The following is a 24,679-nucleotide window of genomic DNA, read 5'->3' on the forward strand; positions in this document are numbered from 1 at the left end:
CCTATTTAATCAAGAAAAATCATGCAAACATAGAAAATGCAAATAATAAGAGCATACATTACCTTGTGTTTGAACATACCTTTAAAATAAAATAAAAACTCAAAACCCTTATATCTCAAATGCAGGAAAATAGTCTTTTGCATTTCAATTGGAAATTACAAAGGAAATAGTAAAGGTTTAGGGGAAAAATGAAGCAATTATTCATTATTGTTTCCATTAAGGTGGGGATACAAATCCCGACTGGAGATAGGGGGCATAAGAGAAAGAGAAAAACACAACAAATACATGATAGAAGGAAAACAAGCTGCAGAGACAACCAAACTGACATTATACAGCTCAGAGGCATTCAAATCTCCTTAGAAGAAAAGGTACCAACTCCAGAAAGGAACTTCTTACTTGGGAAGTCCAGTTTCTGGGTCAAGAAGAGCCAGATTTTCATGTGAAAGAAGAACAGTGCCTCTCCCAGTTCTTGTGCAGATGAAGTAACTGACATCCCCAGCGTATTTCTGGGCTGGAGCATTTTCCTTAATTTCAGGAGGTGGGGATAAAGCTTCCACATCCTTCACCCCCTCAAGTCCAGCATCTTGTAGTATCGACTTATCACCTATAAAATAGCTGAATAGAAAGGGGAAAAAGAAAAGTAAATAAAGTCAATATCTGAGAATTCTTTCATGGAGGAAAAGGGGGTTACTGTGCAGTGATAAAAGAGCCTACATGATACATGAGTGGATCTTTTTCTTATTATGATCACATCTATTACAATAATCTGATTCCGATATCATGCTCTTAGCACCTGTATTTCCATTTACCTGTCCAGGTCAACATCAGACTTTGGAGGGAAGTAGAAAAGCAGCCAACAAATTAATTAATCCATAATTGCACCACTAAACCATTATGGAAATATAGTAGTTATGAATGTCTTAGCTTGATCATTACACCGATAAATTATATTAGAAATATCATACTTATTCTTGTATGAGGCTTGAACAAGCAAAATGATTCACAAATGAAGCAATCAATATAACTCTTTAGAGGCACAATGTAGCCCAGAACCTCCAATCAAGATAGCATACATATTCCACTGTCTCCGGCATATACTCAATAAATAGGACCCCAACAAACAAAATGATTCACAGGTATCTTGCAACTCCCACGTTTTATTGTCCTTTCAAAAGTTTACAACTGTCTTGCTACCTTTCTTGACATAACAGAATTACTGATTACACAATAAATTGTCAAGATTAAAGTCATTTACTTCAAAATAAAATGGTAGAAATAAGCAAACCTGAGGGGATTTTTCAGAACGATTCCACTTCTCAACATAGCTGATTATCCTGAAAGATCGGCATTTCATCAAAACTCAACTCTAGAGTTTAAGTATGAAACTCCTAGAAGGAATAAGCATATGTAAAACAAGACTTGCCTGTGAGATGTATCATTCATGTAGAATATGGGTGGACACGTATCCAAGCAGACTGCGTGGAACTGGTTACTATCAGCACAAGTCAATTGTGCAAAATATGCAAAATCACGATTTTTTATGGCTTCTTCCATCTATAACATGCGTTTTGGCACAATTTCCTAGTACAGTCCAAAACAGCAACGAGAAAGCCATGAATGAATACAACTTTAAACAATCTCAGATGAGTTTCATATATCATAAAATCTAAATAAAACCTGATCTCAATGAACAAAATACCAAGCGAATTCTACTGGGGGAAGGGGAGTGGGTATGACTCCACAAGAAAAGTTGAATTGGGCTTCATAAGGATTTTAATTAAAGGACTCGCTACATGAAACCCACAACTTTTAGTTGGAAAGTCAACTTTCTGAGTATTTTTTTTTTGGGCCCTAGCTTCCAGTCAGAAACAGAAACAGATGCTGTAAGAGCAAACTCGTTCCAACACTTGCACCCGTTACAGAGGTGCTACTTGTTTGCTTCTGCCGTGAACTTACTAGAGCCAGAAAAATAAAAATTAATACAAAAAATCCAATCGCAAGCACTGAACTTTTGTAGGCAAAAAAAAAAGGAACTTATGCTGGTATAATATGCTTTTGGACATGGACTGTAACGGTGGCAGGGTTTCGTAGGATAAATATTTTATAAGATCAAAAGAGATTGAAAAAATTTTTTTAACGTGTATATTTGAGTTGATAAAATTATTATTAAAAAATATTTTAATAATCTTACACTTCGATAATATTTTTAATATATCAAAAATTATTGTATAATTTAAAAATATAATCTCGAATATTTCGTAAAAAATAAATTTTAAATTTATTAAATTACATAAATAACTTTCAAGATATGATTAAAGTTTTTAAAATTTTAAAAATCATCAAATAATATTAAATTATGATTTAGAGTTCTTTACGAAATTCTTACTTTGAGAAAGTCATTTTATAAAAATATCTCTAAAGGTATTTTAATAATTTCATATATTTTAATGTATAATCAAGGTTTTTAATGTATTAAAAATACTTAATTATAAGTTAAAAGTTTTCTCAAAAATTTATTTTTGAAATTATTACGAAAATATTTCTAAAACATTTCAATAATTTTATTATTTTTGAAGTATAATCAAATTTGTCAATAGTTTAAAAATAACAAATTTCAAATTAAATAAAAGTTAGAACCGATTTCTTTGACCGTTTTGACTATGCATGAAAAGGAGTAGATACGTATTTACGTATCAAAATAGACATGTGTGCGTTAATCGGAAGGCACAAGAAGACAGCTAATAGGTGTTTGGGGAAGCAGAGTGGAAACATAAGTAAACAAATTGTAGATGCAAAGCATGGGAAGAAATTTATCTGAGATTAAGCATTCAAATGATCAAAATATACCAAATTATAAGAAAGGATGCATACCAAATTATTTGCAATATCTAATTGTAAGCATATTTTAAGTTCTTTGGGGGTGGATGGGATGATCTCACTCCAGAGTAGCAATCCGTAAACCATACTTGAAAGAATGCTAATTGTGAGGATTGGAAAGAATACACTCCACGGCAATAACAATGAAAAGATCATCCCAGTGTTTCTCATCTACTAGTTGAACCGCAAGACTATATCACTTCCATCCTCCTCCTAGGTAAATTAAAGAAGAAAATATTAAAATAGGTTAGTCAAAAGGATACTACCCTTCTTGATGGAAGATGGAAGGCAATACAGATGAACTGTTAAACACATACAGATATAACTTACTTTTCCCATACACCACTTAACAAATCCACCAAATAAACTCCGACAAGTGCTGCTTGAACCTTGTCTATATGAAAAAAAAAAAAAAATCAATAAAACCCCACTTGAATTACAACTAAAATTCTAGCATCTCTGTAAAATGAAAGGGCAATACCTAGCAATAGCAGAAAGTTGACTCTCATCTTCTTTGACATTCATAAGCTTTGCAAGCGCTAAAACTGCAATGAACCCAAACTAGAAGTCCCATTAATTGTATTGAACGTTGAAGAAAAAAGGAAAAGAAAGAGAAGGTGAAGGGTATGTATGTTTTTACGTAAGTATTGTGCCAAGACAAGCAAAACCAGCAGCTGAGGAAGCCAATCCGCCAGCTATCGGAAAATCGTTATAAGAGGCAATATGGAGATGCAGTTTCTCCCAATACTTCTTCTCTATCTTTATTCCCTTCTCTTTATCCTCAACTTCACTCGCCCGTCTTCGAATTTCCCTTAAACAGTTCTGGACTCTGGTACCTTCCTCCAGAAAGGGACATTTCCTATACTAACTAGCAAAAAAACACTCATCAATCGATCAAGCAAAATATATAACATTTTCTTCTTTCTTTCTTTTTTTTTTTTTTTTTTGTAACATGTAAAGAAATTTACCTTGCCATTAAGCCACATGCGATCTTGTTGGAAAGCAGGGCTGACAGCGACGGTAGTGGTGGTGCAGAGATGGGCAGGATCAAAGGTAACACTGATGCTGTCGTTGATGGGCAAAATAAGGGACTCATCCCTCTTCCCCCAATACTTTATCACTGATATGTTAGTAGGCGTTTGTGCCGTTCTCATCAACACCCAGTTCTCCCCCATTTTCAGATCGGATCAGATCTCTTTTTCTTTTCTTTTGATTGCGATGCGAGGGAGGAATAGGAAAGGAAGTAAACTAGTAGTATGACTCAAAGGAGAGTCCAAACAATCTCTTATAGAAATAGCAGGACGAAGAGGAACAAGTAAGAGCACAGACAATGAAGAGAATATATGAATAAAATACTATAATTCCATTTATGGAGGCTGTCCAGTCCAAATTGTCATAATTTTTTAACCGACTTTTTTCGCCGACACATTGAATCTCAATGACTAAACATTTTTCCTCCGGACTTGAGTCTTGGACGGGCCCGGACCGGACAGAACTTACATGCATTTCCTTAGCTCCATTGCCTCCGGTTCTCCAATTAAAATCAGTGACATATTCAAAGAGCTTAATCAGCAAATAACTTCCGTTTCCCAACCGTTAACATTTCTTTTTTTTTTTCCTCCTTCTCTTTCTGGCTTTGTCAAAAATTCCCAGAAATATTTCAAGCATCTCAACCTTCCCTGGCGTAAACCACCGCCTACCACCATTAACCACCGTAACCACCTAAGCAATCAATACCTAAAACCTTCACCACATTCCATTAAAATAATTATTCTATTTGGATACAAAAATCACACCAAAAATTCCAAAATTTCTAGATTTAAATGATCAAATGAATATCTCATCATCGTTGATCTAGGTAAGAATTAATTTGATAAATCTTTGACAAAATGGAATAAAGATTTGAAATTATTCTAAAATTTATTCCGAGAGTTAGTAGCTTAATCGGATATGGTTGGATTGGCTGCATAAACATCAATCAATGTTCTATGTCTAACAAAGATAAAAGTGATGAAAGGATAAGAGCAAGACACTAAAAACTATGCATTGCCAAGTAATCAAATCTTGGAGAATTTTTAACAATTGAGTGGTTACGAAGCACCATTAGACGACCATAATTTACTAATATGATTTGATCAAGTAAAAAATTAATGATAAAATAAAAAAAATTAATTCATCTGATCTACTTAAATAAAAATTTTAAAAAAATTAATTAGTCAAGATATGAGAAGTAAAAGGTTATAATGGGATTATTAAGATGGACTTAATTAAAAAGATTAAAAACATAAATTACTTAATTGAACTAAATCAATAATCTAATTCATTACATATAATAAAAGCCATCTTCAGTTGATTTTACCAGGAACAGTTCAGTAATGTATTAAATGAGATTAGATGGTTAATTCGTAAAAAGTCTATGCAATTGTTTTTTGTTTGGAAATATAAAGCAGAAGCTTCTGGAAGTATATTTTAGAGATGACAAAAAGGCTAAAGCTTTTGATGACCGATATGCTAAATGAAAGGAAACCATCTAGCTGTAGCTATAATTATCGGCTAAGATAGCAACAACATTTGGGCCCAGAGTTCCAATTTCTCTCAAATTTTTTTCTCCTTGAACTATTCTTTTTTTCCCCTTTTTTTCATTAAAAAGTCAAATTTTTATCTCAAGTTTTGTTGTTTGATTGAGATTTTTCTTTTTATCATGTATGAGACTATTGCAAAAGGTTTTCTTTAAGGTTTGATTATATAGGTTTTGATTTTGTATGTTTCATTTATTTTGTTGTTTCATGTAAAATCTATGATTTTATTTTTTATTTTTTTTTCTTGTTATGTGGGTCATGATGTTTTGATTTTTCAAGTTTCAGTTTATTTTGTTGCATACAAAATCTGAGTGTTGAAATAAAAATCAACTAATTGATTTTCAATTTTTTTGCTCTTTTCCCTCTAGTTTTGATTCTCATTAATTTCTTGCTAACTGAAAAATTTTTGTTTTTTGAAAGAAATGATAGAAGAATCCACTAAATATAGAATCTAAAAAAGCCTATCAAGGGAAAGTTTTTAACCTTGATTTGAAAATCTTTTACCTTCTCCCCAATTTCCTTTTTTTATTGCATTTATTAATAAAATGATTCTTCATCTTCTAATCAAATATCCATCCTTAAAAAAGCTCAAATCCCTTCATTTCTTCTACCTTATTCACCTTAAAAAATCAAAATGTTTGCTGCCCAACTGTTGCGATAAGGAATATGAGGCATTTCCAATCATTTACGCCAAAGATTTTTAAGGATGGTTTGAGACTATAATGCTTTAAAGAGGTTTCATTCAAGGTAAAAATCCCAACTTTTAATACTTTACAAGCTTTTTTTTATTTCAATACATAGAATAAGCTTTCGTTCTATCCGATAAATTTCATTTGTAGCTTCTTTATATTTAATTAATTAGTGTAGATTATGTACATGAGTTTGATGGCTTATTTGTCATACATTCTACTTTCGATTAATTATTACAAAATTTCATATCATTGTAATGATAATATTTTTAAATTTAAATCCATTTATCATTCATCAATTATGTTTGGAATGTATATTGCACCAGACATAAATTTTAATGATTTGGCATCTATGAACTTTTTTTCATTTCATTTGTTGTATATATGTCATCACTTTTTTTAAGTAAGTAATGAAAGAAAATGAACCAAATTTAAATGTTGTTAAAAAAAGTTAACTTTGTCCTTTGAATGACTGTTGGTATTTTTGTTCTTGATCTATGTGTTTTTTTAACAAATACAGCTACCATCAAATATCTTAGATTCAATCTTTCTATTCCAATTATTAGGTGATTCTCTCTAAAATCTTTTTCTTGTTTACTTTTCATAACTATGTTAATTTTTTTTAAAAAAATTTTGATTAGATTATTGTATGCTTAAAAAAGTTTAAGACAGGCTTGTTTGAAAAAGGTTCCATTTCAAGTAAAAATCGAATCTTTTAGAAATTTGCAATCTCTTTCTTTGTATACCCAAAATAAACTTTCCTTTTGTTTCATTAATTCCAATTGTAGTTTCTTTTTATCTAAGACATATGTTCATTATTTTGAAATTTAAACCCAATTATTATTAATGAATTATGTTCGGAATCTATCTTGCAGCTAACATTATATTAGTTTTTGTGATTTTTTTTCTTTTTTGTTTGCTACTATCATCATTAAATTTAATTAAGGGACAACAAAAATGAAACCAATTTTACATGTTAAGAAAAATGGTAATTATGTTATTTTAAATGGTTGGTGGTAAGTTGTTGTAAGTGTTTACCACATATTAGATTCAATCTCTCTATTCCAAATATTAGGTAAATATCTCTGAAATCCTTTTACTATTTATATTTCATTTAATTGCACTAAACAAAAACTCAATACATGATTGTATCTTGAATAATGTGCTTTTTGTAAAGATTTTAAGATTAATTTTTAGTATTAGATATTTTTGGCAATTGTGATAACTGCTAGTTAATTTGGTCTTAAATGAAAATGCAACTGTTTGATGTTTAATATTCATTTAAATTTATGCTTTTTCATAATTGTTTGAATTGTTAATCCCATTTTATGTTTATTCTTTTGTTTCAAATGACAACACTAAATATATTACTTTTTTTTTTTTTTTTTGCTATGGTATCTTTCATGGATTTTACTCTCTTATTTTAAAGCCCTCGACAATCCTACTTATTTCCCATGATTTTTTAGACTATTGATTTGTAAAAAATTTTTATTTTGCCATCTTTTACATTTCTTTCAAACTATAGTTTACTTTTACTCATGATGATTTTGAAATAAAATATGTACATGTTAATTAATATGTCTTTTTTTTTTAAATATGCATATTTAATGTTTTTCTAATAACCTATTATTAGTTTCTTTAATTTGTAAAGAATATATTACAAATAAAAAATGACAATAAAATATTTGCTAAGCTATTGTTAACTTTATAATTGAATTACCGGAATTACTATTTGTGATGTTTAGTGCCAATGGACATTACTGAAAATTCTCAAGATAGAAAAAATGGAACTAAAAATGTCACAATGAAAGAATATTATGAGTATTTGATTTAGTAATGGTTGTTACATCAAAGTTCATTGTTAAAAGGTAGAAAACTGTTTCATCAATATCTAGTTAATGCATTTGCCAATGTTGAAAATTTAAGACTTGATTACATAAAAAATAATCAAGAGCTACTAGTTGATGCATTAATCAATGTTGAAATTGGATGACTTGATTATATAAGGCATAATCAAGAGCTTATTAGGACTAAACTTTATAAAGGTATAAGGTACTAAAAAACATATTAGCTATATGCTTACCTATACTTGAACACATTCATGACACATGTAAAATCAACTGTTCACTCATTATTGATTTTTGTTTGATTATGGCAACATAAAAAATACACCACAACCATAAAGAAAAATTACCTATTTAAATTCTTCAAAGAAACATTTATATTATGCTATTAATGGTTTTACATATTTTCAGGTGAAAAACTTCTATGAAATATTTGTTATTACAAATAGACTTTTATATAAACTATTTAGGTTTCAATCATTCAATATATATTGTGACAAAAGTCTATAAAAATTATAATATAGAATAAAATAGGAATTAAAAATTTGTAGTAATGCATGAGATGCTTACTAGCATAAAATAAAAGTTGTCCCCAATTAAATTTGTTATGGACAGCTCAACAATGTATTAAAAAAGAATTTAGTGGGTAATTTTTGGGTGAAAATTATTTTTAAGTTTTGGTTTCTGTTTCTTCTCTTTTTTTTTACTCTATTTTGTGTTTTTCAAGTGAAAGCTCAAACTGTTCTTCTTAGTTTTTTTTTTTTTTTTTTACAGTATTCTTTGTTCAATTGAGTTTTTCTCTTCTTCTCATGTTTAATTTTTTGATTTTTTTTTGCTCTTTTTTATGGGTGATTTTTTTTTGTCAATGTGTGTCGTTGGTGTTTTGACATTATTGTTTTCATGCATGCATGGTGTTCGATTAATTGTTTTTGTTTCTCATGTATTATGCAGATTATTTTTTTTATACAGTTATGAGATTTTTTTAATATGATTTTGTGTTTGGATTACTTTTTTTTTTGTGCATGGTGTTTTTTTTTTTTTTTGTTATGTTGGATTTTTTTTGTTTGGGTTAGTAATTGTTGGTTGTATATTGATAGAAGTTATTAGTTTTATATTTGATTTTTTTTCATCAATATTATTTTTTGATTTTTGAATTGATATTATTGTGGTTGTCGATGTTGTAATAGTTTATATTTGATTGTTTTTTGTTCATGCATGTTGTTTTGTGGGTTTTGGGCTTTTGTGTGGTTTGTAAGATTTTATTGATCTTGAAGTTTGATTATAAATAGGTAGGGTTGACAACCAGTATAGTGACGAAAAAAAAAATTTGCTAGAAACTCTTGATTGCAGTTAAAGGATGATTTTGTGTATATGTTTTCTAGATTTATTTGATCTAAATTTATGGTGTCTAAGTTGTAAAAAGAGGATTTGGCTTATGCTGCAATAGTGAAAATTGTATACACTATGATGTGAGCAAAAACCTTTTAGCTAAAGAAATATTGAAGAAAATAATAGTAGTAATTTCTAAGATTAGATTCTTTAGAATCACTAAGCTCAACTTATTGAAAGTTAAAAGCTATTGTAACAATTAGTGGAAAGAAATGGTTTCTTTAAAGAATAAATAACTTTAACATTATTAATGTGCTCATATTTTTCCAATTTTAAATATATAGAAAACAATTATTTATTCTCTGTTTTAATGTTGTTGCCATAGTTAACTTTTCTATGGGATTGTCATTTTTATTTTGTACATAAAACTTGCATCTGGGATCAATATATTTATTTCATGGTGTCATAACATATAGATCCACGGACCTATCACTAGACATGAATGAAATGAGTCACTATCAATTTTTTTTTGTCTAGATGTGATTGACCACTTGATTGAATCTGATCTGTAAAACAGATGTTAGGTTCAAAGTCGATTACGCTTGAGGAATGTTGTAGCACCTCTACAGTACCCATTCAAATGATGGTACCAATTTGATTTTGAATTATCCAAGCCTTGGTCATTTTATGATTTTACCAAATACTTTAGTATTGAAAATTAACCCTAAAATTATCCCAATAGTTTGGTAGCAATTCTGGATAATTCTCTCACCTCAGGAGTATTCATGTAGATTAATGACCCACTTTGAAAAGGCTTCGTCATCGAATTTATTAATTTATTTTATCCTGAAAAAATTAATGAAGCCTCCCAATAATTTGGTAGGGCTCACTTCAAAGCAATCCCTAAATAGTTTAAAGAATAAAATTTGTTATTATTTGGAAATTTATTTTTTTATTTTTTTCTCTTTTTTTTTCGAAAGGTTTTTTTTATCACTTTTTTTCTTTGAAAAAGTCTCCCTTTTTTTTTTTTAGAAATACTAATGACGAAAATATTTATAACTTTTTTTGTATCTTTTTTAATTTTTAAAAGAAAAGAAAAAAAATAAACCAGAAAATATAAAACAATGAGTGAAAATAAAATAAAATAGAAATAAAAAAATAAAAATAAAATGGAAAAAAAAAATCTACGATCGGGTCAAGTCGATACCAGGTTCAACGCAGAATCCTGAGTCAGATTCACGTAAATCCTAAACAGCCAAAACGACATCGTGTAGAGTTGGTATATAAGGCACCCTTCAGCATTTTTTTTCAGAAATCTTAGAGCCTCTCTCTCTTTAACCCAAAAAATTTTTGACTTCTTTCTAGAAAATCCACTGACAAATGCATCCGAAAACCATGAATCTCATCGATTTCTGGGAATGTCATCAAAAAATTCAACCAAAAACTAAAAAATCCACTAGTTTCTAGAAAACATACAAAATTTTGAAAATCTCACCAGAAACTTTAACTTTCGTCGAAAAATTTCACTGAAAAATTTAAAGTTCTTCAAAAAATCCAAAAAAACCCAAAAAAATTCAAAAAAAATTCCTAAATCGTTCTAAGCCTTCCCTGAACCTCATACAACTTTAAATTCACCTCAAGAAACCTAAAATCCCATAAAAACTCTTAATCAAATCCAAAATTCTAATTTTTTAATCACAAAAACCCTTACTACTAAACTTTTCCCAATAATTTTCTCTTTGTTTTTTGTGTGAAAATTCTATAGAAATTAGTCCAATTTATAGGCAACTTTAACAATGATTTTAGAAAATGGACAAAATCAATCTTAGGCTTGAATCCTGAGATTGCATCTTTTCCAAATAAGATTTTAGGTCCAGAATTTCAACAATCATATTAATTCAATTTTGTGTTACCAAAAAGATTCTAATCCTGATTTTTTTATCTACGTACAGGTTGAATAAAAAAGGAAAAATAGAAAAAAAGAATAAAAAATAAAAAATAATAATAAAAAAATAACAATAAAAATAATAACAATAATAATAATAATAATAATAATAATAATAATAATAATAATAATAATATTAATAAACAAGCTCTCCACTTAAGCCTGGACCCAAATGGGCCTAACTAGGCTCGAACCTTAATAGGCCTAATCGACTCAGACCTTAATAGGCCTGGACACAAATGAATGTTTATAGCTATCTTTCTTTGCATATATTTCTTAGACAAATATGATGCAAATACCAAACACCCACTCTGTTCGAGTCAAATTAGAGAGTAAAATCGACCGAGGGTGAATCTTGAGTTGAAAGTAAAATAATCTAACCTGAGACAATGTTGAATGACTGAAAAAATGCTGCGAGTCAGAATATGATTTGACCAGAGTCAAAATCAAATAAATGACTAGACTGATGTCGCGAGTCAAAATACGATCTGATCGGAGTCGAGATCAAATAACTGAGATGATACCACAAGTCAAAAAGTGATCAAGATCGAGTTGATGTCATAAATAAATGACTGGACTGATGTTGTAAGTCTGAAGATGATCTGACCAAAGTCAAGATCGAATAAATGACTAGACTGATGTTGCAAGTCGAAATAAAGTTACCAAGATCGAGTCGAGATAAAAAATGAATTACTGGACTGATGTCGTGAGTCAAAATAAAGCGTCCAGGATTGAGTCGAGATAAAAAATGAATGACCGAACTGATGTCATGAGTTTGACAATAATCTGATTTGAGTCGAGATCAAATGACTGGGACTATGTTACGAGTCAAAATAAAGCGATTAGGATCGAGTCGAGGTAAAAAAAAATTACCGAATTGATGTTATAGTCTGAAAATGATCTGACCTAAGTCAAGATCAAATGAGTGGATAGTGCAAGTGCATGTCTTATGCAAATGAAACATCAAATGCTGTTGATATTGTTAACACCTAGTTCTTTTTCTTTTTAACTTTTTTGTGTATTTTTTGTTTTAGAATTGATAATGTATAAGATCGATTTTTGTAGTGACCTCAAATAGATATATTTTTGGTAGACAATTTTATACCAATCAATTAAAAAATCAAATGCATATTTTGTTCAATTCAGCTCAAGTTTTAGTTCAATTTCACTATTATTGTTTTCAACAAGTTTAAGCTCGGTTAATCACGATAACATGAATTCGTGCAAGTTTGAGCTTGATTAAGTGGGCTGAAGATTTACCTAGTCGCTTAAGAATATCTTAAATCAAATTAACTTGGGAATCCATCTAAGTTTCAAGATAAACTTTGTTAGGTCGATTGATGTATGAGCTCAATGTAAAGGGTAATTTGATTTCTATATTCAGGTATAAATTACAAGTGTGAGCTCAGTTTAGTTCAAGCTACGGGTAATAGAACCTTAAGTTATCCACATTTCATGTCTTCGGGATGGTGTTACCAGTTATATCCTATAACTTGTATGTTGCATCATGGATAACTTCTTTAACTATGTATGGTCTTTCCTAGGTTAGGGCTAATTTGCCATCTCAATCATCTATTCCCGAAGTTTTAACTTTTCTAAGCACCAGGCCATCTTTTTCGATGAACTTATGTCAGACCTTTTTGTTATAATGGCTAGATACCTTTTGCTGATAAGCTGCTATCTGTGTCAAGGCTATGTCTTTCTACTCTTCGACGAGGTCTAGGTCAGCTCTTAACACTTTTTCATTTCTTTTTTTTCCCTTAATTTGTTATTTAAGCTCAAAAAGTCAATTTCGACAGGTAGCATGGCTTCTATTCCAAATGTCAAGTGAAATGGGATTTTAGCTATTAGTACTTTAGTCATCGTCTTTAGAGCCAATAACATACCTGGTAATTCATCGATCTACTTTTTTTTTACTATATCCAATTTTTTTTAAGGCTTCCAATATTGGCTTATTCATCATTTTGACCTATCTATTAGACTAAGGGTTGGCAACCGATGTGAATCTCAAGTTGATGTGAAAGTTTGAACACCATTCCTTGAACCTCGAGTTTTCAAATTATTTGCCATTTTTCGTTATTATGAACTGAGGTAAGCTAAATCTATGGACTATATTCTTTCACATAAATTTTTTAACTTGGGCCGTTGTCGTAGTGGCCAAAGCCTTGGTTTCAAGCTATTTCGTGAAATAGTTTATTGTTACTAAGTAAATCTCCTCTGACCTGTGACTGAGTTGAACAATCTAAAGACATCCATTCTCCATTGCATGAAAGGTCATGGGCTGATAATAAAGGTAAGCTTGATAAAAGGGAAATGTTGCACGTGAGCAAACTTTTGATACTTTTTGCATCTCTTGACCAGCTCAGTCGCATCGCTTCTGATGGTGGGCTAATAATAGCCTTACCTAAGCACTTTGTAGGTTAATGGTTGAGATTTGAGGTGGTTTCCATATATTCTTTCGTGAATTTCTCATAAGACGTAGTTTGCTTCTTTCTTATCAATGCATCTTAGATAAAATAGGCTAAAAGATCTTTTATATAGTTTTTCTTTGATCATTGTATACCTATGAGCTTTCTTATTAATGCTTTAGCTCAGATCCTATATTTAAGTAGTATTTTTGTGGTCAGATACACTTTGATCAATGTCATTCAATATTTTTTGGTGATCTATCTTACAAGTTTGTTCTTGGTGCTTTTGTGTGCCAACTCTTTTACCATGACTTGGTTTGGACTTTCTGTCATTATTCTTAAAGCCAATTTAGGTAAGGAGTCTACCTGCGAATTTTTTAACCTTGGTATTTTTTTTACCTCTGCCTTCTTAAAACTAGCCACCAAAGCCAACACTTTATCTAGATATTTTTGAATTTCATCTTTCCAAGCTCTAAAATCCTTATTTATTTAGCTGACCACTAGTTGGGTGTCGCTATATACAATTATATGTTGAACATTTTACTCGGTTGTTAACCTTAAACTAACTATTAGTGTCTCATATTTTGTCTCATTGTTATATACCCTAAACTTAAATCTCAAAGCATATAGATATTATAGTCCTTCCAGACTAATTAAAATAAGGTTGGCTCTTCTGTTGTGGCTCATGGTCGATCCATTAACATAAAACTTTCAATTTTCCTTATTCGAGATTTTTTCATTTTCTTCTGGTTATCCTTCATTGTGTACCAAGGTAAGCTCTATGACGAAGTCTGCTAGTATCTGAGACTTTAAGGCCAACTTGGGTAATACATGCAAGTTAAATTCATTAAGCTCTACTGCCTATTTGATTAACTTCCCTAACATTTCTAACTTCTGTAACACTTGTCTCAATGGTTGGTCGATTAATACGTGGATCACATGGGCTTAGAAATATAGCCTGAGTTTTTTGGCCAAAGTGATAACTACGTATGCTAATTTTTCTATGCTATTATAGTTGATTTCTTGCCCTGTCAATACTTTACTCACAAAATGCATCGATCTTTACTTTTTTTCTACATCTCAGACCAAAATCGATCTGTGGTGGCTAAGTATAAATACAAGGTTTCACTGGACCTTAACTTCGACAAAATAGGTAGAGAAGGTAAGAACTCTTTGAGTTCTTCAAAAGCTTTTTAACATTAAAGGGTCCACCTAAAGTTAGAAATGTTTTTGAAAATTTTGAAGAATGGCAGACATCATTTTATTAACCTGGATATAAATTGGCTTAGGACGACTATTCTTTTAGTTAACTTCTGCACTTCTTTTACCAAAATCGGTGCTTTCATGTTTAAGATTGCCTGGACCTATTGTGCTTTGCCTCGATCCCTTTTTTATTAATCATATAATTAAGGAACTTACCCGACATGACCCTAAAAGTACATTTACTTAAGTTAAGCCTCATATTATACTTTTTCAAAGTATTAAAAGTATTTCAGAGATCTTTCAAGTGCTCGGTCAAGTTCTTACTTTTGACTATCATGTCGTCTATATATACTTTCATGTTGCAATCAATCTTGTTTTTAAATACCTTGGTTACTAGCTTTTGGTAGGTCATCCTTACATTTTTCAATCTGAAGAACATTACCTTACAATAGTAAAAGCCTTTTTAGTAATAAAAGCCATTTTTTTCTTATCGTCTTTTAGTATTTTGATTTGATTGTAACCAAAATAGGCATCCATAAAGTTGAAGAGGCCATGCTTAGCACTATCATCCACTAGTCGATTTATGCTAAAAGGAAGAAAGTTATCTTTTAGACATACTTTGTTCAAGTCGATAAAGTCAATACACATCCTATATTTTTGTTTTGTGTTTTTTGACCATGATCACGTTGGCTATCTATTCAAGGTAGTATACCCCCTTGATAAATCTTACTTGCAGTAATTTATCGACCTCCTCTTCAATGGCCTTTTGTTTTTTTGGGGCAAAGGCTATTTTTTTTACGAATTGATTTTACCTCGGGATTACTAAACAGCATATAAACGATCACTTAGGTATCAATTCTAGGCAAATTGGATGGTGTCCAGCGAACAGGTCAATATTCTCTCTTCGAAACCGAATTAACTAACCCTTATGCTAAAGTTTAGTTTCAATCTGCATATGTTTTGTAGGGATGTTATCTCATAATAGTATGGCTACTAAATCTTCAGTCGACTCAAGCCAATTTTCATTCAAGTCCGATCTTTGGTCAATTATCTCTATCATAACATATAGATCCGTAGACTTATCGCTAGAATGGATAAGAAAGAAGTCGCCACCAATCTTTTTGGTCTAGGTGTGATTGACCACCTAATTGAATGTAATCTGCAAAATAGATGCTAGGTTCGAGAGTCGATTACGCATGAGAAATGTTGTAGCACTCCCACAACACCCATCCAAAAGATGGTACCAGTTGGATTTCAAATTATCCAATATTTTCAAATTATCCAATCTTTGATAATTTTTATGATTTACCAAATATTTAATATTAAAAATTAATCTTAAAATTGTTCCAATAGTTTGGTAGCAATTTAGGATAATTCTTTCACCTAATGAGTATTTATGGAGACTAGTGTCCCACTCTGAAGAGGCTCCATTGTAGGATTTATTAATTTTTATTTTAAAAAAATGTAAAGTCTCCCAGTAATTTGGTAAGACTTACTTCAAAGCAATCCTTAAATAATTTAGAGGATAAAAATTATTTTTATTTATTTAAAAAGATTTTTTTATTATTTTGAAGACTTATTTGAAAAGATTTTTTTTTTTACTTATTTGAAAAGGTTTTTTTCTTATACGTTAATATCTCATATAACAACAAAGAAACCAGAAATCTATCAATGAAACAAATTGAAATCCGTCCTTGAAATCCAAAGTTTTTAAACTTTTAACAACAACTCCAACAAAATACTCAAAACCTAAGCTTGGTAAAGAATCACCTGTTCTTTCCAATCTTTAACGTCTTTTTAGACCTCTCCTTGGTAGCGTTACAGGCAGCCATTTTCTTGTCCTTTGTTTGAAGAGCATCAACGGTAACCATATCTTTCAAGTCCACATCAAGGAAGTAGCACGTGGGTATCAGGTGTTCGTAATTCATGAGCTTGATGAAGCAACTGACGCGTGATTTCTTGGCTATTTTCTTGGTAGAATCTTTACGGATAACCTTGCTTGCATACTCTTTTATTCCTGTAACCAAACAGTGGCCATAGGGGCGATCACGCATGCCTTCGTTAAAGGACTTCACGACCACCATTTTTCGTCTAGCATATCAGTCTTAGAAGATGATCTTGGCCTTATTGGGTTTTAGAAACTTCACCATGGCAATGGCACCTTTGATTCCCTCCTCACAAACTATCTTGTTTATTTCTTTTCATTTCAACTTTTCCAAAGTACCCAGGGTGGTACTTGTCGAAAAGAATCCTGTGGTGGTGCATGCCTCTAGCGTTTCCTCGACCTCTCAAGTGCTTGCGATGCTTGTCGATATAGCTGTGACCAGCGCTCGCATGGTCACGCTTTTTGCCGTTCTTCTTAAAGTGGGTTGTCATTTCTGATTGGTGCAGAGCTGAGGAGGGGTTAAGGGTGGCTGAGAGACGGTAGGAGCAGAAAGATCAACAAACATGAAATCTGCAATTACGGCCATTATCACATTATGATAGAGGATGCTTTGTGAGGGCCTTTTGCCGGCCAACCCGGGGTCTTGGCAGTGGACGACTGTAATGCTGGATTCAGTGTAGTGTGGGAGAAAATTTTCTTTTATGCTTTTTTTTTACTTCTTTATAGGATTCCACCCTTTTTATTTTAGCCAATAAATTACATGTGAATTAATTGCATAAATCAAGCACCGAATTTTTTTACAAAATCTTTAACGTAATTGCATGAATCAAGCACCAAAATTTACTGCAAAATCTTCAACGATTTTTTCTTTCTTTTTTTTTTTTTTTTTCAAACAAGTAGAAATAAATAAAATAAATTAAATCAAATTAAAATTAAAACTTTTCTTATTGGGCTCAAAATTTCTCAATTAAGCTCAGTTTACAACCGAAAGCCCATTTCCAATCTTAAAAATTTTCGGACAAAATAAGATGTCTACGATCTCTTTTTGTTCAATTAGTATGCTATTGATAACTTTCTGAATATGTATATAGTGAAATTGGTATGTATTATTCATTTCATGCTATGTTTTGGCTAATGTATTAGATAACAAGCAGTTGTTCATGTCAACTTAAGAACTCGATTGTCTTTAAAGTTACTTCAAAAAATTTTAAAAATAATATAAAAGATTTTTTTATTCGAACTTAAGAGCTCAAAGCAGTGTAAAAGTGCATTTTTGTCAGGTTAGTCTTATGTTTTATGTTTTTACTTGTGTTCATGCTTCTTGTAGACTTCCACTGTTTGCCCTTCTTTAGTGCTTTTAGCCTTAGCCAAACTGTCAGTCTACTTTTTAGTCCTTATTTTCATTGTTGTGACATAACACTATCGTGCCATAGACTAATCTCTCTTAACTTCTCTAACCTTATAGGGTGTTGGAAATTTCACTTTCAGATGAAGAGTTGAGCCTATGAACTGTATAACAGATTGGCTAGGTCAATCTAATATCATGTTATAGTCTGATGGGACATTGATAACCATAAATTTTATGACCAAAGTGATAGTCTTCAGTTCTTTTCCTAAAGAGATCGATAGCTTGGTTGTTCCTTTCAGTGGTACTTGTTCATTTCTAAATCCCACTAGTGTTGTGATGATCAGCTGCAACTGATTTTCATCAATTTTTAACTTTTTCATAGTGTCATAGTACATGATGTCGGTTGAGCTCCCATTATCAAATAAGATTTTCTTCACTACATAGTTGCATACTACAACTGTGATCACTATGTGTCATCATGTAGGTGTTAGATTTCTTTCAAGTTTTTTGAGCTGAATGAGATCGATTCACCTTTTCAGTCTTTTTTTTTTTTATCGAAGTGCTTATGGCTATGAGCAAGTTTGGATTGAACTTTTTTTTTACCTAGGTAGAGCTGCCTCTAGTGATCATATTTATCACTTTAGTGATCGATCTGTTGTAATCAATTTGGATTTTTTATTGCCTCGACTTATCTCATTGAACTTTTCTTATTACAGTTTTTAGCTTTCTCTCTATGCCTCGGGTGGGCTCTTTTTGATCTTATCTGTAGTCTATTATAAGTTGGTCATATCGTTGCTACTCTACAAACTTTCTTAACTAACCATTTTTTATCAGGGCTTCAATGTCATTTTTTAAGTCAACATAGTCTTTGGTGTTATGGCCTACATCCCTATGAAAGGCACATATTTTGGTTAGATCCTTTCTTGTGTTTGTCATAATGGCTTCGACCATATAAGGTCAGGATTTCTCTCAATTTACATCAAAATCTTCTTTCGAGAGGTACTTAGTGCAGTATAGTTCTTTTCTCTATTAGGGCTTTTAGCCATATATCGTCTCTCTCTCGAAAAAGGATTGTAGAAATCTTTACCTTTCATATGATTGAGGAAAAGGGATGAGCCTCTTTCACCTCAATTGTTTTTCATCGTAACTTCAACATTATATATTTTATCAGCTATTAGTAGGATGTCTGTTAGAGTTTTAGGTGGTTCTAGTGACAAAGTTAACTTCATATGGTAATATTTATCATTGAGTCCATTTGTTAGTTGGCTATAGTGATCGTTTGCTTTAGGTCTTTAACCTACAGTGCTTTCGCATTAAAATAAGTGACATAGCTCTTCAAAAATTCACTACGACCTTAGTGGATCGACATCAAACTTAGTGTTGTCTCTTTCGCTCTTTAACTACTCATAAATTGAGATAGGAAATAATGGCTAAGCTCTTTAAACATTGTAATTGAACTCGATTCTAGGCTACTATACCAAGATTGACCTACGCCTTTTAAAATGGTTGCAAAGCCCTTGCATATCGAGCTTTGTTTACACCTTACATCATCATTTTAGTCCTATAAAGTTCCAAATGATCGAAAGGTTAGAAGTATTGTCGTATGTTTCTAAGGTCAACATTTTAAACCCTTTAAGAGGCATGGCCTATCATTTTTTTCAATAAAAGGCAAAGCCTCCGAGAACTTAAGCTCATCCTTGAATGTTACTATTTTTGTTTTTAGCTTTTTCTTCATAGCTTGCATCCAAGCTTCTAAGTCCTTATTTGATTGAGGTTTAAGATTTATCGATTTGAATTTTTAAGTTGTGGCATGTGTCGAGTTATGGTTGGGATAGTGGTGAATGAGTGTGTTATACTTCTTTTCTTTGAAGGCTGAGGAGGCTTTCATTTCTTTATAACTTGGCTGTCTTACCTCGACTCTTTAGCCAAGGGTAATTAGGTTAGGTACTTTCAAAACTTATGGTGGGGTTATGGTCTGTAACATCTATTTAAGGGCCTATATCTGCTTGATTAAGGATATGAATTATTCCATGGTCAGGCTTATCCACAGTGGGGTAGGTTGTTCTGAGTGTTGACTATTATGTGTTTCTATTCCAGCTAGAATGGTCGTCTCTCCCTACTCTAAGGTTCTTTTCCTTGGTGGCATTGTTTTATGCTCAATTAATGAGTGAAAAAATAACCCTGTACGTAGGGCATAAAATGTTTGTACCAAACTTCGTTCTTAGGATACTTCTGCAAAGATAGAAAAGAAAGACAGTTAGAAGCAAAAGCAGAGAGTGTTCCCTATATTTGTACTTCGATGCGCAAGTCAGGATAGGTGAGGTTGGAAGGAAAGTAATAAGAAAAATTATGAGTAAAATGAACTTACCTTAATAGTGCTTGGATCTTCATATTATAAATATACGATGAAGGTCCATTAAGGGACAATAATGACAGTGTCGAGTTGATGTTGTGTACTGAGTATGTCTGACTAACCTAACATGTCAAATCTACACAAATATCAAAATTACCCATGGTTGTCTGCTGAAAGCTTCTAACATAGAAAAATAACAATATAACCTTTTGACCACTAAATGTCCCAAACAGGTGCAATAATGGACAAAAGCACTATCACACTAGTGGTTTTTATTGTTATTTGAAACTGATGTTGACTTTTTATAATTGTCAAATGTTTTGCCATTCTTTAGGATGATCAATTTATTTTTTAGTTGTTTTTTTAATCTAGTTTAACTTGCTTCATCATTAATTGTAGGGAATCAATTAATTTTTTGCTTTGGATTTGATTTTGTAAAGAGTCTAAGATTGTATTAGTATTCATCATATGAAAGTTTGCTAGAAAATGGTTTAGGTGGAATTAATTTTGCAAACCAAGCTTACTGATATACTTATATAATAAAGTGAGGTAACCCTTTATAAATTTTATATTATATCAACATTTTGATTTTGATTTTCACTTTCAACTGTTGTACTTATCACGATTCAATATAAACAATATGAACTTTGATAGCTCAAGGTTCAGTTTCAATCTATGTCACTATCTAACATGTGAGACATTTCATAGTAGCAGTAGGTTTGTTTCTGCAGCGCCACACTAGGATTCAGAAGCATAGACCATGAGGGTTGAGGTTCAATGATCTCATGTACTACCTTTCATTTTTACGCTAATCACCAGGCTCAAAATATTTTTCCACGATAACATATTATGAGTGAGGATCTCAATGGTTGAGAAATATGTTTGCTTGACACATATTTATCTGTTGTGAAATAGTGATGCTAACTTAATTCCATGCTAAACATGATGCTTAAGCATATGATGCCGCTTTTTGATGGTAAACATTGCTTTGCTTTTTCCATTGTTTTTTCTTTTTGTTTAGTGGAGTTATAAATTACTATTTGCCTGAATTGAGCTTTTGAAGAATCTGAGACCATATGATAAACAATGTGAAACAATAATTCATGCGGTTTTCTTTCATGCTTACTTAGACTATGGTTTGAATTTATGTGTTTTTTGAACAATTTATTCCAGTGACTAATCAGTTTGATATGCTTCATGGAGGAGCTGAATTATGAAACTGATTTATGTTTGTTTTATGAACTATTTAAGCATTATGACTCGATATGGATTGGCATCTTTTCAAAACAAAATGATTCACCTAGGAAGCGCAATTACCGGTGTGTTCAGAGCTAATTCCATCATCAAATCAGGGGATATCCCATACCTTGATCTGAAAAAACATAAAGTTAAGCATCAGTTCATTCTAGATAAGTTACAAATTCTATCCCTTAATTTAGGGATGTACAGTATGTTGTTCTTTTTATCTTCTCCTACCAAGCTGGTCATCAAGTTTTGCTTTTTAATGAATTTTTACTTGATTTGAAACACAAAGAGTTACTTAATTTATTTTGCTATTTGTCAAATCTAATAAATATTTGCTTGAAATGTGTCACTACAATTTTACATGTACCATTCTATTTGTCACTTTTAGAATTAATAGATTATCTGTTGCTATATACGCCTTGGTGTGGGTGGGGATTATAGTTCTTATCGACAACTCGAAAGAAACTCTATGTACAAGCAATATATTGAGAAGCTCTCAGAATCTAGTCATGTTTATCATTGTTTTTGTTCCAATGAAGTAATAGATTTCAACTAAACTTTATGAATGGGAAGAGAATGTAAATTGAATTACTTTTTGATTTCAGCTGATTGCTTTTTAAATTTGAATTGGAAACTATTTTTACACAACTCTTTTTCTTTTATACATTGTTCAACGTTTAAATTATTAATATATAATTTTATTTTACTTATACAACTAAATCACAAGTGTATAACTTTATTTTACTCATGTCGTGAAGCTCAAGCTTGAAACCTAGTGGATAAATTAAAAGGACACAGAACTTGGTGAGACTAAGAGTGACCAAATATCTCTCTAATGTAAGGATGTTGGTCACCCCTCTTGTAACATGCAATCATTATTGGTTTCTAGTTAGCACTAGAATTTGGCCAAGCCAAATTCTTCTCTTTCATAGATTTTTTCATTCATTATTCGTATGAACTATTATTGGTAGTTTAGAGTGCGGTGCATCCTACATTAGATAAAAATATTTAATTATTGATGAATAAAATTAATTTTTATATTAATTTTATTCATATTTTAAATAATTATATTTGAATAGAAATAATTATTATATGACAAATGATCATAACTATTTGAATCTAAATAGATCATTATTCATAAAGGTCATGATTATACAAAAAATCATAACAATTTAAATAGAAATTTATGTATATTTATTCATTATAAATAGATATTTCAGTATAATCATTTTTACTACTTTTGCTTGGAGAGTTTTAAGGTTTTATTATATCCTAGAGGTATAATTGCTTTTAAGAGAGAGTTTTTCACGACTCAAAGTCAAAAATCTTTTCTATTATTTTTATTTTCTTATTTATGGTTTTCTAATAATTTAAAGGTAATTATGAAATTTATTTTTTGCATGAGGAATATACAAGGAAAAGAAATTGGCAAAGTTGGAAAAATCGACTTTTGAAACAAATATGGAAAGTTTCAACTATTCAAATAGTTTTTTGGTGAAATAAATACTAAATACAATGTAAGTTTATTGTTAGTATCTTTCTAGTTTTAATATTCTACTAAAAGAATTGATGATTAATAATTCATAAGAAACCCTGAGTCTTATTGACTTATGCTTTCTTTATTTACTATTCTTTTAATCTTTGATTATAAATTAAATTATTTAATTTATGTTTCATGATTTTATGAAACGTTATAAATGGATTTTTTCAATCATGATATTGAATGGTCATGAGCATAAAATGGATATGAAATACTTGTTAGCTTTGGTTATGAATTTTTTATAGCCTTATTATATTTTGGTAAGACTATGATTATTAAATCAAAATGATAAAATTTTTTAGAATTATTTTAAGTTATAAAAGAAATTGTGAATTTATAAATCTTTTCAACAAAGAAGTAAGTATATATGTTCTTATCATAAAATCATAATTTATGGTCCATATTCCATGATTGCATTTTATTGACAAGAGAATAATGCACAATTCATATTATTTGATTTATACAATATTATTTCGATAAAAAAAAAAACATATTATCTACGATAACTTCAATTCAATTAGAGAAGTTATATAATTCTTTATAACTAGTTAAAATGCTTTCTATTTGTTAGTTGAAAACTTTTCATTTATTTTATAATTTGGATACAAAATTTATAGTATTGTGTAATTATACATGAAATTTTGACTATTTTTAATGACATGAACCGTGGCGGATATGGTTTTAATTACCAAGATCAAATAATTTTTAAGTATTCAAGAATTGGAATGAAAGTCTCAAAAAGAGACTGTAGAACACTGAGTTTACTAGTTTTGAGGGTGATTATATTTAGTATCATACTTATTAATGCATACTCTCATATTGAGTTGAAATAAAACTTTTTGAATTTTTATGAAAAGAAAATATTAAGATATAGAATATTTACTAGTTATCTTTCACTAAGGATAGATTTGGAGACCTTCAACTTAAACAAAAACAACCACCAAATGGTAAAAAAATAAATAAAATGGTAATTTGATTAAGTATATATGATATCTTGATAATTGAATTGGACATTCTTTAATAAAAAAATGCAAATTTGCAGATGATGGGGGTGATAAGAATCAAAAGAAATAAAAATTTTCACTACAGTATAGTAAGATTTTAGTATAATTTTATTAGCAAATTATCTAAACTAATAAGTTTAGTACAACTTATTAAAGTAAAATCATAAAAGGTACTTCAATTTCTTAGAAGGACTAAAATAGCTTGATTTATTCATTGAGTTTATCCAATTGTAGTAGAAGAATAATTGTATCAAAATAGATAAAAATGTAGAAATAGAATAGTTGAAATTTTATATTAATGAGTATAAAGTTGTAGCCACAATTAATATCATTTATTTCTTAAAATGACAAAAGCAAGGTAATAATATCTAAAACATATAAATGATATGTAAAATAAAAAGTTTGGACATATTAGCCTGAGGTTATTATA

General features: G+C 30.5%; 1 protein-coding gene and 1 pseudogene across 3 annotated transcripts; both read right to left on the bottom strand.

The window, feature by feature from the left end:
* Window positions 1-120: 120 nt before the first annotated feature.
* Window positions 121-5,099, bottom strand: LOC111294449 (diphosphomevalonate decarboxylase 2-like). Of its 3 annotated transcripts, none has more exons than XM_089743535.1 (9): window positions 3,846-5,099; window positions 3,518-3,741; window positions 3,359-3,422; window positions 3,208-3,271; window positions 2,872-3,090; window positions 1,424-1,581; window positions 1,286-1,334; window positions 715-809; window positions 121-615 (listed from the first exon to the last, which is right to left on the bottom strand). In XM_089743535.1, the coding sequence occupies exons 6-9, from the start codon at window positions 1,552-1,554 to the stop codon at window positions 393-395; spliced, it is 498 nt and encodes a 165-aa protein (XP_089599661.1). In that variant the 5' UTR covers window positions 1,555-1,581; window positions 2,872-3,090; window positions 3,208-3,271; window positions 3,359-3,422; window positions 3,518-3,741; window positions 3,846-5,099; the 3' UTR covers window positions 121-392. The 3 variants fall into 3 exon arrangements, 2 of the variants coding, with proteins under 2 accessions (XP_089599661.1, XP_089599660.1); XM_089743534.1 differs by having other exon boundaries at window positions 3,518-3,745; XR_016327525.1 differs by lacking the exon at window positions 715-809.
* An 11,482-nt stretch (window positions 5,100-16,581) lies between these two features.
* Window positions 16,582-17,401, bottom strand: LOC111291598 (large ribosomal subunit protein eL27x pseudogene; annotated as a pseudogene).
* Between the last annotated feature and the right edge of the window lie 7,278 nt (window positions 17,402-24,679).

Source organism: Durio zibethinus, chromosome 14 (genome assembly GCF_047325235.1).
Source record: "Durio zibethinus cultivar Kanyao isolate XHJ-2024 chromosome 14, ASM4732523v1, whole genome shotgun sequence".
Taxonomy (NCBI): domain Eukaryota; kingdom Viridiplantae; phylum Streptophyta; class Magnoliopsida; order Malvales; family Malvaceae; genus Durio; species Durio zibethinus.

Bases quoted from the DNA above. Each gene is read 5' to 3' on its own strand.
- LOC111294449 (XM_089743535.1), bottom strand. From the start codon at position 1,554: ATGGAAGAAGCCATAAAAAATCGTGATTTTGCATATTTTGCACAATTG. The intron at 1,335-1,423 runs GCAAGTCTTGTT...CCGATCTTTCAG, and splicing joins ATGAATGATACATCTCACAG to GATAATCAGCTATGTTGAGA. The intron at 810-1,285 runs GTTTGCTTATTT...TGACCTGGACAG, and splicing joins GTTCTGAAAAATCCCCTCAG to GTAAATGGAAATACAGGTGC.